At 33.6% G+C, this 19,428-nt stretch overlaps 1 protein-coding gene across 3 annotated transcripts in view; it reads left to right on the top strand.

Annotated features, from left to right (window-relative positions):
* The first annotated feature begins 711 nt into the window (after nt 1–711).
* Nucleotides 712–19,428, top strand: part of LOC145322660 (peroxidasin homolog) — an 82,117-nt gene continuing 63,400 nt past the window's right edge. For all 3 annotated transcript variants that reach the window (XM_080164842.1, XM_080164840.1, XM_080164841.1), the window contains exons 1-8: nt 712–773; nt 1,328–1,365; nt 1,993–2,027; nt 3,107–3,169; nt 14,144–14,174; nt 14,565–14,645; nt 15,388–15,461; nt 18,377–18,467. In XM_080164842.1, the coding sequence (XP_080020968.1) occupies nt 731–773; nt 1,328–1,365; nt 1,993–2,027; nt 3,107–3,169; nt 14,144–14,174; nt 14,565–14,645; nt 15,388–15,461; nt 18,377–18,467 (456 nt within the window). In that variant the 5' untranslated portion in view covers nt 712–730. The remainder of the gene's footprint in view (nt 774–1,327; nt 1,366–1,992; nt 2,028–3,106; nt 3,170–14,143; nt 14,175–14,564; nt 14,646–15,387; nt 15,462–18,376; nt 18,468–19,428) is intronic.

Here is a 19,428-nt window from a genome sequence, read left to right as displayed (position 1 = left end):
AAAAATTTTTGGGGGGGGTGGTTTTTTTTAGTTTTTGGGGGGGTTTGGGGTGTCCCACCCCCCAGGAAAATAGCTTAAAACCATCACAGGACCAGTAGGTATAATCCCTGAAGAGTAGAGCCCAATCGGTTCAGCGGTTACTGAGATCTTAAGCTTCAGACGGACAGACAGACGGACAGACGGACAGACGGTCAGACGGTCAGACGGACAGACATCAAGCTACTTTGTATTATAGATAACTACTGAACTCAAATTTAAAGAAGTTCATTTTTATAGCCTCTTCCTACTAATTGGAAAACTAGATGCTAGTAGACTAGTAAATATCATTATGAATAAATAACGAAATCTAAACCTGAAATCAATATAATTTTTTACCTATTTTGTTAAAATATATCTACATAAATATTCAAGATTTTTTTTCAAAATAAACATATCTTAAAACCTTTTTTGCATTTAATAAGAAGAATTTATGAGCCTTAACTAAGTATATAAATGGGATTATTCTTTTAAATAAATGGAATCACGTACAAAACACATTAATTTCCTTACATTTATTTTGAGGTTTTTTTGAAATATCTTTACATTCTAAAGATATAGCACCTCTATGTACAGTTTACTTTGGGTTATGCTAGGTTAAGAAGATAGTTAGATAAGTTATGAAAGCATTCCGCAAGGTTTAAGCCCCATAATCTAAATTACTAATAATATTTCAGGCTCTACACGATTATAAATGTTTAAACTATGTTTTGTTTGTCTTTTTATTTTTCATAAAGGTAATCAGTTTTAGCAGTAAATCTACTTTATAACAAGTACATGTCTGTTTATCGGTTCGTAACACACTCAAAAAAATAACATAGAAATGTAACTACTTCTTGCAAATCTGGAAGTATAAGAATAAAAAGAGCAATTATAAAAAATGCTTTACATGCTTTAGCTTGTATGTAATGCATGTATGATTATTCTATAGAGTAACATACACAGGGTTTTACCGAGAGATAGGTAGAAGGGGGGAGGGAAGCGCAAATCACACCCGAACATTTTGATCCCTTAAACAAAAAACATAGTTATTTATTCAGACAGATTTACAGTTGTGAAAAAAAAGATAAATGTCAAAGCTGAAATGTATTGGCCATTTTTTCTCATCCTCCCCCTTAGACCCCTGTAAAGGGTGAATTACCCCTAGGCGTTATATTCACCCCCCTTTATTTTTTCTAGGGGGGTAGATGCCCCCTTCCCCTTCTGCAAGCCTCTGATTCTATAAATTTTGCTGCAAACAGACAGAAGAAAATGCATAAATTTTAATAAAAATATTATATTTTTTTGTTAGGTTTTTCTTACATAATTGAGGGACCTTCTAGCATACAGGTCTAGTTTTTTATTTATTTATAATATAGTTTTTTTAGTAGCAAAGCTTCTCTAGATTTTAATTTACCTGTCCGTTCCTCCGTCCGTCAATCCGTAATGCTATGGGGGAAATGTGATTATTTTGAATGTTATTTAATAAAACAGCTGATTTTTTGTGTGTGAAGTTTCCCTATACGAAGAAGCATTCAATGTATAATTTACTTGGTCCGTTGGTCTGTCAGTAATGCTACAATTATAAAACATATCAAATATTTTTCTATCCATGATACATTGTGCTTCGCTGCTTATGTTTGTTGTGATCCTTGTTATTGTATAATTAAATGATACATGACTCCCAGAGGTATTAATAGCACAGATTATACCACAGGGGAGGTCCAAACATTCATACCATATTTTTTTTATTTAAGTAATAGGATGTTTGGAGAATCGGACTTTGTGTTTGTCCTTTAGGATCTCGGTAACCAATGAATCGATTGAGTTCTCCGGTATAGGGAATCTGCTCAAATTTCTTGGGATCATATAAGATTTTTTTTCTCTCGAATTTTCCTCTTATAGGTGTTAAGTGCGCAGCCGCTTGTTTCTTAAACATAATATGTCAGTATACGTGAAAAAAATTATTCTATTTAGGTCAATAAAGGTTCCTCAGCTATTTTACGTTGCAGGTTAATTTCTAGTTGTTTTTAGTTTCATATGCGTAGCATTTCTATATTTATAAGTATCCTCTTCCCTCACTGATTGACTCAATTTTTCAGCATATCGTTTTAGAGTATATGCTTTTAGAGTGACATTAGAGTCAAAACTATTAGAGTATCCTAGTGTAAGTATATGTCAGATTACATAGTTTTTTCAAACTAGTCTATTGATAAACATCATTTCATAGTAGATATAGGTTTCTAATAGTTGTGCTGAATGCTTGAATGTCAACGTAGATACTAGGCAAATTGTCAAATAGTTTTAATATGGACACTAATTTACAAACACAATCTCGTATTCGTTGGCTTTCTTAACTTTAGGGACTTCATTTAATCTTTGTTGGTTGGTTTCAAATATCAATGTATAAACTTTTCGATCTATTATATTAATTTACAGAAAGGGGAATTTTATTTGCCAACTTTTAGGATATACATTAATTTATTTTAAAAAGCAAAGCTTTTCTATAATTAGGGTCGGTCCGTCCGTCCGTCCGTACGTCCCTCACAGAGAGTTAGCTCTTTTCGTTAATTTAAACAGGTTAGAATTGTCCTATCGATTCCAAACTTTGCATGATGATTCCTATAGTAGTTAGGTACAATTAAGAAAGCGTAGCAACTCTATAAACAATACCAGAATGTCCGTACGTCCATTTTAAACATGTTGATTTTTAACTTTTTTGACAATAAATTTTTGTATGTTAAAATTATCCGATTCTTCTGATTTTTTGAAAACTGATTCCTATTACAACAAGGTACAATGTTATAAGCAAAGCATCTCTATAAACAAGTCCTAAAAATGTAAGTATGTCCTTAAACAGTATCATCTATTTATGCAGTTTTGCAACAAATTTCCTTAAAATATTGTTTGTACTGATGCATTAATATTCTGCTAATTCAGTTCTGACAATCTACAAGTGTTAATGTTCGTTTGTCCTTCCATTTCAGAGCTTCGCTTTTATGGTAGTTGTCATTCTTGTTTATTGTGTTATCCCTAAAGAGCCCTGCATACAGACGAGATAAACTTTTGAAATAGTACCCAATGTTTTAAGGAGCTCCATTCCTGGAGCTGAAATATCCTGGACTCACAATGGCCGCCCTATTCATAGTACCAGGTAATCTTTTAAGTAACTCTATAATTCACTTAGGCTGTTTGTACATCTGTCAGTCCGTAACGCTTTGGGGGAAATATGATTTTCTCGGCTGCTATTGAAGATGCACAGCTGAAATACTCAATGAAGATTCATGTAACATATGCTCATTTTGTCCGTCTGTCTGTTAGTTCGAAAGACATAAACCTTATTTTAAAAGGTTTTGTGATTTCTTTTTAAGTTTTGTCATTTTCTCTCTCTTTTCTTTGATATGACAACTGAATCTCTGTTCTAAAATTCACTTTGTCCATTCTATGATTTTTTTGTTCTTCTCAATTTTTTTGTACCGCTTTAAAGTTTTGGATCACAGCAAAATGAATTAACATTCTCACATAAACGACCCCTGAAATAGTGGATGTAAATATTCTTTTTTTCTCCCCGAGGTAGTCATTTTTCTCCTTACGGTAGTCATTTTTTCCCCGAGGTAGTCATTTTTTTCCCTGAAGTATTTATTTTTTTCCCTGGTATCATTTTTATCCCCGAGGTAGTTCTGCACCACAAGCCTCGCACGACTTAAGTTTCCATGTCTATATAGTCATATTTATATGAAAATCTGAGAAAAAATTTTTTAGAAGATTTTTGAATTTTTTTTTTGAAGATTTTAAATTTTTTTTGGGAAGATTTTAGAATTTTTATTAATTACTAAAAGAAAGCATAATTACCTCGGGGGAAAAAATGCCTACCCCTGGGAAAAAAATGAAAATTAAAAACCAAAATTAAACCACATTTTAGCATAAAAATGAGTTTTTGTTTAAATGAGAATGATATTCCTATTCAGTTTTTTGTTTAGGAATGAATATTTTTTAAAAATGTTTTTTTTAAATATTCATTCCTAAACAAAAAACTGGATAGGAATACCCCATTTAAGAAGCCATGACATTAGAGTAAAACACTAGAGGGAGAAAGGGTTAAATAACTGTATCTCCCCATCGCAATCGTCTTGTGCAACCTTCCTAGTGGGTCATTGAAAATCAACCAATGGTATCGCTTATATTAACACAGCTATGTAGCAGAAAATTATTTAGAAGCAGAAGAAAGAGGTCTTTGAAAAATGAAGGGAGTTTGTCTGTATATACATTTATACTATAGATCAGTTGTCATGACTTTTGATTAAATGCGAAAAATCAGCAATGAATGATGACCTAACATTAGCAATCTACGTTTCTAAGTTATATAGAACTTTAAAGGAAAGAATATTGTTAAAAATATTAGTAAACAAGAACATTAATGTCCGGAGAACGTGCTAATATTTTTGAAATTTTGCAAATAATGTAAGCAAACATTTTTTTCAAAGTTTAAAAGTTAAGGAAAAAAATTATATAAAATCACAAAGGTATCTTTATCAGGGAGTAAGAACTTATTAATCAATAATTATAATCATAGAAGGGTAATTTTGTTTATCGTCCCTGGGGTTCTATATTAATTTATCATTCATTGTTCATACCTTATGATCCCTGAATACACCCAATGATGATTCACTATGATAGACCAGTGAGGGACTGGGCATTATGCTATTTATTACACTAGTCACCGAAGTTGTATGATAACGTTTTCCTAATCGTATGCTTAACAACATTGGGGACTTTTATTAAATTTAAATTTGTAGGTTTCATAAGTCAAACGTTTCAACTACTAATTGTAATCTACAGAAGGGTAATTTTGTTTATCATAACTGGTAATGTACAAAAATTTATCGGTCATTGTCTTATCCCTTTAGATCACTGTTAACAGACGCACATTCCTTAGTTATAAAGTAGTTTTGCTACTAAAATATGAATGCTTTGCCTATTCCTGTTAACAATTAAAACTAATATTCCTTGACAATAACATTTTTACCACAGAGAAGGCAATGGCAGCAAGGGAAATGTGGAAAAAAACATTTTCTTTTTTTCTGGAAGCGTATTTATTTTATAAGTATTTCTGTTTTTCCGTCCGTACTACTTAAGTCATGTGCTAAATTTAATTTTCAATGAAAATACCTGTGAAAAAGTTAACAAAATCAATATACAATATTTTTAAAACACGCGTGGTTATTTGTTATTGGGTAGAGGGGGGGGGGGATCTTACATATATTGTATGACATACATGTTTTTACCCACATGAAAATTGATGTTTTCTTATGTTTTACGTCCCCTAAAGGTATCTGTACTTCAATTTTGTCATCCTTGTCCAAATTTTAGTGAAATTGTTACATATATGAACAGGTTACACGTTGCTATTTTTAAAGGTATTGAGAGAAAAAACATTCTTGGATAATATAATTAAACGTTGAAAAATAAAATTGGATTTTTGGAAATGGTGTGTACGCATAGGCGTCCAAGGGGGGGGGGTAATGGGGCAATTACCCCCCCCCCCAAAACGATTTTGGGGGTGCCGTAGTCAACCCCAAAATTTTTTTCATTTTACCCCCCCCCCCCCCCATTTAAAATTTACCCCTACCCTGGGGGTGCCGTAGGCACCCCCAACCATTTAGGAGAGGGTATTTACCCCCCCCCAAACAATTTTGGGGGGGTAAATACCCCCCCCCAAAATAAAAAAATCTCTAATGAAAAAAAATTTTTGCGCGCTTCGCGCGCATTTTTAATACTATATATTTAATAAAATTTTAATTACCCCCCCCAAAAATTTTACCCCGGGGGTAAATTTTGGGGGGGGGTAAACTAAATTTACCCCTGCCAACAGATTTCAGGGGGGGTAATTACCACCCCCAAGCAAATTTTACCCCCGAGGTAAAAATTTTGGGGGGGGTAAAAAAAGTTTGCGGCGCGCTTCGCGCGCCATTTTACCCCCCCAAAAAACGAATTACCCCCCCCTTAAAAAATTTTTACCCCCCCCAAAATAAAAAGCTTGGACGCCCCTGTGTGTACGTTTACATAAGCAGGTTTGAATCGCCCTATTCATTTCAAACATATTATGTAATTCACCAGAGCAGCATTATTTCAATGTAAACTTGTACATTGGGGTAAGTAGCCTGACCCTAAAGATTTAGTTTCTGTACTAAATTTATAGTTTCAAAATAAACAAAGTACTTTTTTACTGAAAAATGGACTGTAAAATAATTCTTTCCAAGTAAAAGGTACTGAAACCTTGTATTTTTTCTCAATTTTAAATATCTTTGTTTTGTTAATGAAACTCTTTATAGTCCTGAGTTTCAAATAATGAACTATTGAGAAAATATTACATAAAAAACAAGGACAATTTAATGCATAAAACTACCTCAGGGTATGGTTGATAACAACGTAGTGCCAGACCCGTGTAATAGTTTGCAAAGCACTTGTTTCGGTATGTATTTCTTGTATTCCCTGGCAAGTTCGAACCCATTAATCCCTGTTTCCTTACACCAGAATTCCCCAGAGAATGAGTGTGTACGCGGCATTCCTAATTATCTCCGCGCGGCGCGTGGCTTGTAAACGAACAAAAGAGACGCGCACTTTTCCTTTGATTAGTCCCACGTGAGGAGCTACGTGAATGAAAATAATGTATTGCTTGAATATACATGCGCTCTGATGTGTGGAATATCTCAAATAAGCCTTCCTGCTTAGTTTGACATCATATGTGGTAAGAATTTATCTTTTAATTCTTGAAAATAAGCGTAGAATGGTACAATTTTATGAAGAAATTTAAATCATTAATTTTTCAATAAATAGACCATTTAACTGCTAAGTTTTGATATACGAATATTTACTTTTATATTATTGATCATTTTATTCTAAAATTATCAATTTCTGATGCTATTTAATATGATTCGTGCCAATTTAAAGTTTTTTGGAAAATTCATATTTTTTATTAAATTGAAATCACGCAACCTCGATGTTACAAAAATAATAACCATTAATTTTATGTATTTAATTCTTATATTTTTGTTTTAGACTTACTGTTTTCATGGTAATAAATACACATTCGTAAACTTCACTATGTTGGTCATTCGGAGGGCTTGGAGATAAGATTTCGAGAACGGCTAGGCATTGCGTTCCGAAACAATGAAAACAAGACAGAACAGATGCAGCTAAGATAATCTGTGAAGTTTTGGGAATGTGTTGGTTGTGATACCTTAACACACATTATTATAGTCGTAATCAGTACAGTTAACTTTAGTGACAATTATGGGTCCTAAAAAGAATAAAGGTGATCAATTGAGTAAGCGGCTGCGTCCAGCCGTTGATGCCCTAACCAGTGAGCTAAGTAGAGTGATGAAGTTGGTCAGTGATACTTCAGAACTTGATGTTAGACATCTCACTAAGGAGTCAATCCTTGTCCACGACAAGTTCGAAACGTTCGACAGCATCATGGGCGGTTTTAGCAAGCTTGGTTTGAGAATCCAAGAGCTTGATGAGTTTAGTGACATTTATTCTGATATAGTTACTGTGCAAAAAGACTATAGTGCCTTGAAAGATGCTCTTGATGCTATAGAAGAGCTTAGTGACATTCAAAGTGTTGTTGATGTAGTTGGTGATAATTTGCCTAACCATCAGGCTGAACTATATGATCGATGTTTGAAGATTGTGAAAGTTATTAAAGGGCCATATTTTCCCTTGCCTGATTCAATTATAAACACTTTGTCTGCATTGATGAAAAAATTGGCTGAGGTTAAGCTTGAACCTGTGAAGCCACCAGCGACGACGGCGGGTGCCTCGACAGCATCGCCATTTGTGTCACCGTTTGGCACACCACAGTTCGGCGCCGGTTCTATGTTCACGCCAGGATATATGAATCGTGTCGACGAACGTTTACTTCCCTCCTTCGACGGCCAGGAAGCAGCCTACGTAAGTTTCAAAGACAATTTTAAAAAGCTTACTGTAGGACAGGACCCGTCATATTTACAGTTATTGTTGAGCAGTGAAAAGGTCTGTAAAAATAAAGAGCTGAGACTCCAGTTAATTCAGATTCAATCGCATGAATCTCAGTGGGCTTACCTTGACGCGCGTTTCAAGTCGAAGACACGTCAAATGCTCTGCCTTTTCAACCAATGGGAGAAGAAGTCTAAACCGTCGGACTCCAACCAGATTGTGACTGTGTTAGCAGAGTTTGGTGGTGCAGTTAGCCAGCTGGAGCAGCTGACTAAAGATGATGAAGATGATGAGGTTACCACAAGCCTGTGGTTGACCGTGATACTTCTGGAGATGTTATCCAAGAAGTTGCCCCGAGATTTTCAAGATAAGCTTAATTTAGCATTGGGCTCGATGGATGTCCCAAATCTGCCAAAGTTGATGCAGATTATCGAGGAGCAGAGGGGCGCTATTTTAATGAGGTGTTCAACTGATATGGACACCCCCTCTAAGAAGAAGGGTAATCCTGCGACAGCAGCTGCCGCCGTAGGTAAACCTGGTAAATCTAAGATGAAGCAGTCATGTTTTGTTAATGGCTGTGATGATATGCACTTACTTTATAAGTGCCCAAAATTTCATGACCTGTCAGTGCCAGACAGGAAGAGTATTGTGGAGAGTGCTGGATGCTGTTGGCTTTGTTTGCAGAAAGGGCATAAATCTGTGGATTGCCCGAAGGCAGATGTAATAGGCGGATGCAAGGTGGACAATTGTGGTCAACCCCATAACAACCTTCTGCATGAGAGTGTTGATATGGCTGCCGCCGTCTATGAAGTACATACTTCCCCTGAGGCGAACCTAATGTTAATGTTACAACAATTAGACGTCGTTGATGTTAATCGCCAGAAGGTCCCAGTGAACGCCATGTGGGACACCGGTTTAACTACCTCAATGGTAACCCAGTCACTTGTTAATAAACTTCAGTTACCTTTTACTGGACGTTCAGCAAGAATTTCTCTAGCTGACGGTGAAGTTAAATGTCTCCCGACGGTCAAGCTATATTTAGTTGATCGACACAAGAATTATCACATGTTAGAACCTGTGGTAGTGCCTCTCATTGGTCCAAAAGAGGCGATCTGCTCCATGAATCCTGTGGAGGCAGCTGTTTTGTTTGATATGAAACCTGAAGATTTTACTTTGGTTAATGGGCAGGTTGAATTGCTCATTGGGCACCTCTGCCCTTCGATGTTTCCCTACTCTGAACGTTCAGTAGGAGAAACCATGCTTTACTCCAGCCTGTTTGGATCTGGATATTTTGCTGTTAGTGCTAATGGATTAGCAAAGAGTAGGTATGTTGTCTGCTCAAATTTCGAGTTGGAAAGTGAAGCTATAGGGTTTTTAAAACCAGAAAGCTCAGATGTTCAGCCGCAGCCGACTGTTGGTGCTGCTTGTGATGCTATTATTGAACCTGTTGGTTCTGCTTGTAACGCTGCTGATGAACCTTTTGGTTCTGCTAGTGCCGCAGCCGTTGACAACATGGCTACGGCGGGTGTTGCCGTGGCTAATATTGATAATGATGTTAGTTGTGCTGCAGTTATTCCTGATGATATTGGTAACGATACTGTAGCCGTTGATAATATTGTTACGGCGGGTGTTGAGCCGCTGAATGATTCGGTTCCAGCCGGACAAGAGCCGACGGGAGTTTCGGTTCCGGCTGGACAAGAGCCGATCAGAGTTTTGGTTCCAGCTGGACAAGAGCCGACGGGAGTTTCGGTTCCAGCTGGGCAAGAGCCGATAAGAAATTCGGTCCCGACCGGACAAGGGCCGACGGGAGTTTTGGTTCCGGCCGGACAAAAGCCGGTAGATGATTCTAAGTTTTATGACAGCCACACTTGGCTGCTGCCAAGCTTGCCGCCCGACACAGGGTAAGAGGCCTGCAATATGGCAGGTGGAAATATGGCGGGTGTTGCCGCCAGAAAGTCATTGAAAATTTTCAAACCACACATATCTAATCTACAACATAAACTATTTATGTGAAAATGATCTTTAAAGAAAAATATTACAAGTTATATGTTGAGCTTGTGAAAGGAACCTAAATCGGTTCTATAAAGAATAAGTATTCATTATTCAACTAATTTTATTGTTCATACCTAAGCACAAAAATTCTACAAAACTGTTTAGACTTTTAAAGCAGATTTTAAAAGATTTTGTTTCTTTAAGTATGATTTTGAAAAGCAAAAGTTCGTGTATATTAACTACCAAATGATTTTTGCAGAATAAAAATACCTCGAAAAAGTATTTTTTTATGGTTCACGTTTACTTAAAAAATGTTATTTCTCAGATTCTCATATGAAATAATGCATTAAAGTAAAGAACACAACATGTAATATTATTATGATAATGTTTAAAATATTCCTCATTATTATTTTAAAAGATTATCGCAAAAAATCAAGATATTTGTTTAAATTTGTAAGCAAATAAAAGTTTTTCTTTCATTCCGGAGGCAGAGATTTTTAACAATTCATGTACAAAAGTTTTTCTTTCACTCTGGGAGCTGGGATTCCTATAAATCCACGCGTTAAGATTTTTTTTATTCCGAGAGCAGAGATTCGTAGTAATATACGTACCTAGCGATTTCGGACAATTTTAAACCTTGAGAAAATACTTTTAGCAAATATTTTCCTAGGTACATATATTTTTCGTTCATGTTTAAGCATTTATAATAATGAACACGATGTATGGCATTATTAAAATATTGATTATTATTTTATGTGGATGTCACAGAATTAATTTAAGATAAACTATGCATATTTTAAATTAACTCTACCTTCATTTTTATCGCATATATTAAAATTGAAGCAGTATTTTTTAAAAGAGAAATGGGTAATTTCATCATTTCTTAAGATTTATAAGTAACGCAAATTTTGATACAATTTCGTTTAAACTTTCAAATCGATGCAAGATTTTTTTCATTTGAAATGCAAACTTAAGTTTTTTATACGTTTTCGCAAGTTTTTTCAATGATTTAAGTCTTTCCGAGACCTGGGATTCTTTTCGAGGAAAATTTCCTAGGTATCTACGCAGATATAAACATTTTTATCCTTGTTGGATTGAAATTTGATATGATAAGAAATTAACAAAATGAGATTTTTTACATCATTTAAATATTTCTTTATGATTTATTACAATCACATAAATAATTTAATATTACATGCATATTAAAATTATTACTATTTACCTTTGAACTGATGTACCTAAAGAAAAAATGCAGATTTTTTTCGCCGATGAATTAAGTAGATTCTTTGAGATTCGTAGAATTAAGCTTAATAAGACCGCTTTACGGCGTACCTTAGCTCTGTTTCCTCGGCCAGGCATGCCGCAAAACGGCAAAACTAAAGCATAAGATAATTTATTTAATTTCGATTTGCTTTGATTGATGATTTTAAAAGTTTCTTTGAATTATTTCATGATTCTTATTATTTTTTGATTTGAATTAAACATCACTAATTATGTTTATTTTCAGTTGATGTAGCCCTGCGCCAGAAATCCTGTTGGAAATTATGCAGTATCAAAAGTTGTGATGGAAAGACATAACGTCCGACAGGATAGCTGGAACATGGCATTTTTAATATTTGATGGATTTGTTAGTTTGTATCTTGAGGGATTCATTCTGACTGAGGCCCCAAATTGCCTTAATTATGACTGTTTGAATATGTATAAGTTGCTTTCTTCTTAAAACAGAGAGAAATTGCAAATTCAGCATTTAGAGGAGTTCTTTTCTTATATTGAGCTTTTGTTTTATTTTGGTAAATTTAATTTGCATATTTCAATTGCAATTTTAATTTTACGCAATTTTGATTCACGAAGATTTAAAATTATGAAATTTTAATTTTCCGAAGTTTGATGATTTTACGGTCATACTTTATTTAGATTTAAGTATCTATTTTATTAAAACATGTTTAGATTTAAGGATCTTACTTATCTTATCTGAGAAATGTTTAGATGTAAGCACGAGTATTTTTCCGCCGGAGAAAAATTCCAATTATTGAGAAGTTTTTATGCAATTTTACTTTTCTTTTCTAGCAAAAAGATTTAGTAGAAAAAATGTCATTATTTAATCTTTCTTTCTTTTGATGAAAAAAGTTTGAGTTGATTATTTAATTATCGATGCGATTTTTAGTATAAAAATCATTTGCCTATTTTATTATGTAGGTACCTAATTGAAGTTTAGGTACTAATGATTATTAATTCATGTATTCGCAATTACATGGTCTGTAATTTTAATTTTATTTGAGATTATGAGGCCATGATATAATGAGATGTGTGAGTGGTAAATGTGCAATTCATGAATGTTGAATGCTTTTCCCATTCCTTATTCCTATCCTTATGTGGTAGTGGAGTCGGTTTGAGTTATTGTGGTATTCGTAAGTTACCATAACCAATTTTAGGCCTTATGGCCATGACATTTTAAACTCTTGTGGTTTATGTGTTGTGAGATTGTGATTTCGTGGACACTGTCTGCACGCATATTGCAAAGATGAGGTATTGTGTTCGATTCCCAGTGAATAGACGGGTGTGTTTCGGTATGTATTTCTTGTATTCCCTGGCAAGTTCGAACCCATTAATCCCTGTTTCCTTACACCAGAATTCCCCAGAGAATGAGTGTGTACGCGGCATTCCTAATTATCTCCGCGCGGCGCGTGGCTTGTAAACGAACAAAAGAGACGCGCACTTTTCCTTTGATTAGTCCCACGTGAGGAGCTACGTGAATGAAAATAATGTATTGCTTGAATATACATGCGCTCTGATGTGTGGAATATCTCAAATAAGCCTTCCTGCTTAGTTTGACATCATATGTGGTAAGAATTTATCTTTTAATTCTTGAAAATAAGCGTAGAATGGTACAATTTTATGAAGAAATTTAAATCATTAATTTTTCAATAAATAGACCATTTAACTGCTAAGTTTTGATATACGAATATTTACTTTTATATTATTGATCATTTTATTCTAAAATTATCAATTTCTGATGCTATTTAATATGATTCGTGCCAATTTAAAGTTTTTTGGAAAATTCATATTTTTTATTAAATTGAAATCACGCAACCTCGATGTTACAAAAATAATAACCATTAATTTTATGTATTTAATTCTTATATTTTTGTTTTAGACTTACTGTTTTCATGGTAATAAACACACATTCGTAAACTTCACTATGTTGGTCATTCGGAGGGCTTGGAGATAAGATTTCGAGAACGGCTAGGCATTGCGTTCCGAAACAGCACTAAAATACCAATTATTGCAGACAATTAGCCCTTTGGTAGAACTAATTCTGTCTGGACGTCTGTGTATGATAATGAGTTGCAATACCTATTGTGCCTATTTTAGGCTCAGGCATATCCCCTAATATTATTGGTACAACTTTTAACATCTTTAGTTATCTGTCTGTCCCTTAAGATCTCGGTAACCACTGAACCGATCTGATTCTACACTTTAGGGAATATATGTACCTATTGGTCCTGAGGTGATTTTAGGGTATTTTCTTGGGGAATGGGACACCCCGAACTCTCACAAAAAAACGAAAAAACCCCCTCATTTTTTTTCTCGAAAAGTTTGAAAATAGTGGATACACCGAAATTTTTTTTAATTACCTCATTGGGCTGAGCCCCTAAAGGCTAGGGGCGAAGCAGCTAACAAGTTTATAATAGTAGAGAAATTAAAAAGAAATTAGTAAAATATCAATTTTATAAAAAATATTGAATTATTTATAAATGATAAATGAGTTCCTTAGAATATGAATTTTCCTAAAAAGAAACCGTACCATCAAATAGAGTTTTAAGTATTATTTTTATCGCCTATATACACACTTTTTTACCTTTACTTAAAGAGCTTTTGAAAAAAATTCGAAGGAAAAAGATCACTTTCAAAAATCATCTAAATAATAAAAACTTGAAAAGAAAACTGATTGATTTGTATAGAGTGCTGGTGGGTGCGGACCTTGCATCTAGGGAGCTCTTTATTAGAAGGGAGGGGAAATAAGCTATCCCCCTCCAACTTATCTTTAAAAATACGAGAGGATTTTGTGCTTGTTAAGCACTTTGAGGACAAGCGCTAAAGAAAGACACATCAATTTAAATCACAAAAAAAAATAATACTATGCATATTTTCATTTCAGAGAACACATATCAGGAGGAAGTAATATTCAGGTAATTTTTAGCAAGGCTCGGAAGACGCATCCGCAATCAGTACAAACGCTTTGTGTGAGCACCCGCAAATGTTAGTAGCTTGTAGGAAACAGCTTTTTTCCACACATGATTCATATATTTTTATAGCCCTTTAAAATCTCACTCGAACTTACTTACCCTAATCCTTTCCAGCATAAAAAATGAGGGCGTGTTTTGGAATTTGAGGTTTAATGTCTAAACATTGATTCTTTCATTGGTCCAGGGAGACTCTTGAACTATAGATTAGACCCGTCCCCAAAGTTCTATTAACACGTTCTCGCATTCATTGGCGTAAAATCTTCTGTGAATTAGAAAAAATCTTTTCACTTATTGGATGTAATTATCCTTGTTTTGATTGCACAATTTTTTTAGATTTTGGAAGATGGAACACTTGTGATACAAAATATATTAAAATCTTTAGAGGGTGTTTACTATTGTACTGAACGTACACAGGTAAATTGTCGGGGTCATGTGAAGGAAACGAAGTTGCGGGTTTCGTCGTATTTTCACAGTTGCCTTTCCCCTAATTCTAGCCAATTTTCTAATCCTGCGGGGCAATCATTAACATTTACCTAACCTAACCTATCCTAAAATAACCTTTCGAAAGCTCTGTGAAAATACGACGAAACCTGTAACTTCGTTTCCTTCACATGAACCAATTGTTTAATGATAATGTCAAGCGCCGGACATTGCAGTAGTATTCACAAGCACTTCATATATTATACACACTAAGATAAATATTTCTCTTCTTTTTAGATAGCTTAGAACCTTTGATTAGGTTTTTTTAAGGGGGGGGGGGGTTGTAATCTCGAGGAAAAATAGGGTTTAGGAGAATCCAAAGACGATGTGGAATATAGGAAGGAAGTGCATAAAAAGATTATTTCTCTAAGAATTGTTTGTCAGAATCCTTGAGCTAGCTAATAAGTTTAATTTAGAGCTTATATTGCATGGAACTAAGAAACCAGGGAGGGAGGGGATATTGGTCTATTTATTATATGGTACAAAAAGTTTTTTTTAAAATTATGTTCTTTTATACTTGGCATTAACAAATTGTATCAAATCTTGATAGGTTGATTCAAACTTGTACTGTTTAAAGTATTCCACCAATAACTTCAACCTACAGAAGGCGCAATTATGTAATTAATAAACCAAGAATTGATCTAAAACATTTTCATAATCTATCTATTAATATAAGGATGGAACGACAGTGTCACGTGCAGGGGAGCTAACTGTTATAGAGAGAACTGAGAAGCCTAGAATTACACACAGGTACACAAATATATTTCTATGTGTTATACAGAGAACTGAGAAGCCTAGAATTACACACAGGTACACAAATATATTTCTATGTGTTATAGAGAGAACTGAGAAGCCTAGAATTACACACAGGTACACAAATATATTTCTGTGTGTTATACAGAGAACTGAGAAGCCTAGAATTACACACAGGTACTCAAATATATTTCTATGTGTTATACAGAGAACTGAGAAGCCTAGAATTACACACAGGTACTCAAAGATGCTGTGAGTATTGTTGCAAAAAATATGACGTAACAAAAAAAAATAGCCAATGAGAGGCCGTTATTGACCAATGGTAAAATTTATAGTGGACTCTCATTGGCTAATTTTTTTTGTTACGTCATATTTTTTGCACCAATACTCACAGCATTGTACTCAAATATATTTCTATGTGTTATACAGAGAACTGAGAAGCCTAGAATTACACACAGGTACACAAATATATTTCTATGTGTTATACAGAGAACTGAGAAGCATAGAATTACACACAGGTACTCAAAAATATTTCTTACTGTTAAACTGAGAACTGATTAGCCTAGAATTATGCACAGGTACACAAATATATTTCTATGTTATACAGAGAACTGAGAAGCCTAGAATTACACACAGGTACTTAAAAATATTTCATACTGTTATACTGAGAACTGATTAGCCTAGAATTATACACAGGTACACAAATATATTTCTATGTGTTATACAGAGAACTAAGAAGCCTAGAATTACACACAGGTAATCAAAAATATTTCTTACTGTTATACTGAGAACTGATTAGCCTAGAATTACACACAGGTACTCAAATATATTTCTATGTGTTATACAGAGAACTGAGAAGCCTAGAATTACACACAGGTACTCAAATAAATTTCTATGTGTTATACAGAGAACTGAGAAGCCTAGAATTACACACAGGTAAACAAATATATTTTTATGTTATACAGAGAAATGAGAAGACTAGAATTACACACAGGTATATAAATTAATTTCAAAGTCTGATTTTCTGTAATACTCCATCAATTAATTGAAAAGCATTGCTGTTTGCTTTCCCTTTTATGTTAAGCCTTAAACCCCCTCCTAAACTAAATTAATTTAAAATGTGGGTAGGGGTTTTTTCCCTATAACTAACCCTGCGGGGCTACCCATAACATAATGTAACCTAACCTAAAGTAATAAGTAAGTTGGTTTCTGAGCTGAACAGTCACAAGTACGCCCATAACAGTAAGGAAAACGCAATCTAATTTGAATTGCCAATCAAACATATAGGTGTATTGTATATGCCTTGAGAAAATTCACATCTATCTGAAATTTTTTCTTATGCTGTTAATCTTATTTTAACAATTTGACCTACTTCAATTTTTAAATATTAGAGTTTATGTGTAGTTTGAATACTTGTGTCTTCGCCCCCATCCTCTTCTAGGGGGGGGGGGGGTTAGGTGTTATTTCTTTTTGGGGTGAGATGGGGGTTTCACACCCAAACAAAAATGGATTAAATCAACGGCAGGATCAGTATCTATATTCCATGAAGAGTATGTATAGCGGTTAACGAAATCTTAAGCTTCAGACACATGCACAAACATATATTTGTCTAAAGAAGTTGTATAAACTTTTTTGCTTTTTATTTAAGATAGCTAGCCGGTCCTTTCAGTAAGTATTAGATGTAAAATTTTTCATAGAATTCAGATATGCAATCGGTTTTTTTTGTAGACCTCTTATTTTTTAAGTAATTTAAGTTTTTTAAAAAAATAATTAAGTCGGTTTTAAGGTACTAAAACGCAACAAAATAAAAGAAGAAAATAGCCAGTATAAACAAAAATAGTAAGATCTTTAATTTGACACCTTACTTTTAAAATTCTGTTGAGTAATTGTTGAAAAAATCTATTTTTTTAACCTCGGTTTAATCAAAACATTAAACCTAAATATTTTCTCATACAGACATAAAAAATATGGGTTCATATATACCATTAGAATGAGAAAAATAATATGAATCCATTGTAAGCAAAATTGAAAAAGTTTTAAAAAATTGTAATAAAAAATAGAAAAAATAAAAAAGTTATTTTAAGAATTGTAACTACTAAACTAGCCAATCACAAATCGCAAAAATTGACGAATCGGGAAGCTTAATCTATAAAATTAACCTATAGAATTGCCAGAAAAAAAGGAGAACGTTCATACAATATATACAATAGATACTACAATAAATATAGTGATATTAAAGAACATGTAAAGAATGAAAAATTATGAACAAATATGCATCAGTCTGTTTATAAACTTCAAAACAATGCAGTTAAAAATACATTATTGTTTCTTGTGTTTAAAAATATCTGCTACATTGCATTGTTTTTTGTTTAGGTTTTATTCAGGTTTTATTCAAGCTAACCCTTTAAAGCCGAAAATTATGATTCTTAAAATAAACTTATTTTTTTTATTATAGTTTTATAAAACTTTTTCAATTTTGCTTAGAATAGATTCGTAATATTTTTCTGATTCTAAAGGTATATATGAACCCATGTTTTTTATGTCTGTTTGAGAAAATATTTAGGTCTAAAGTTTTTATTAAACAGAGGTTAAAAAAATAGATTTTTTCAATAATTACTCAACAGAATTTTAAAAGTAAGGTGTCAAATTAAAGATCTTACTATTTTTGTTCATACTGGCCATTTTCTTCTTTTATTTTGTTGCGTTTTAGTACCTTAAAACCGACTTAATTATTTTTTTAAAAAACTTAAATTACTTAAAAAATAAGAGGTCTACAAAAAAACCGATTGCATATCTGAATTCTATGAAAAATTTTACATCTACTACTTACTGAAAGGACCGGCTAGCTATCTTAAATAAAAAGCAAAAAAGTTGATACAACTTCTTTGTAACTATCTACCTGTTTTATTTAGACCACTAGAAACTAAAGTAAAACTTGGAGATATAATTGTGCTGGACTGCCTGGCGAGTGGATATCCCCCTCCTACATATACTTGGTATAAGGTATCTATGTATATTATTTATTTATTTCACTACTAGAGTCCCTAGCCTCTAGAATTTTCATTCACATTCAACAATTTTTATCTTGTTCTATGCTAGAGAAATAAGCAGTAGATAAGATTAAGATAGGATAGAATTAAATAATCAATAAAAAAAAGTAGCAGGATATCTATCTGTCTGTGTGTAGCGAATGTAGCGGTAACCAGGTAAGGTTCTTAACTGTGTAGGGTAGCTCCACTCTTGAAAGAAATCGGCCCTAGAACATAAAATCTCCACTTTAAAAAAAAGATATTTTATTTTTTTAACTAGGACTGAAATTTGAGGGTTGACCTACCCCTTCCCTTTCCCTCAATTGCCCTAAGAGGCCTCAGAGGGCGTAGCCGCTAGTAGTAAATAAGAAAACACTTATACATATATTACTTGGGGGTCGGATGCGTCCTCTTCCCCCCGTAAATTAGCCTAAAACCATCAAAGAACTAAACCTAAAGTATTGTGAACAATTCAAAGGACCCTTTCAGAAGTTATTGTTTCTTAAAAAGTTGATTTAACTAACTTAAATAAGATAAAAATATAATTTGATAGGTGTTATCAAAATCAAAATAAACAAGGATGATAACAGCCATAAAAGCGATGTTCTAAATTCATACAACTTGATAAGCAGAATATAAACAAAATTGTCTGGTATAATTTTGATGTAAAATTACATAACATGATACTTATGATATTCACGTTTTGCTAAAAATATTGTACCTTGTTGTTCTTGAATCATAGTTCCAATAATCAAAGTTGAAAATCAACAAGTTTTAATAGTTATTTTTCGCATCGTATTGTAAATAAACAGCCTTCGGCACCTCGGGGCTAAAAAAACTGGTTTTAATCTTGTAATTGTACTTTTTTATATTCGTAGAAAGCTGGATATAATACAATGCTAGACATAGTTTTTCGTATGGATGAGAACCGGTTC

This window comes from Acartia tonsa, chromosome 6, assembly GCF_053477335.1.
Source record: "Acartia tonsa isolate MP-2025a chromosome 6, ASM5347733v1, whole genome shotgun sequence".
Classification (NCBI taxonomy): Eukaryota; Metazoa; Arthropoda; class Copepoda; order Calanoida; family Acartiidae; genus Acartia; species Acartia tonsa.
Note: the sequence above shows the minus strand (reverse complement) of the source record. Positions and strands in the feature narration are given on the sequence as shown.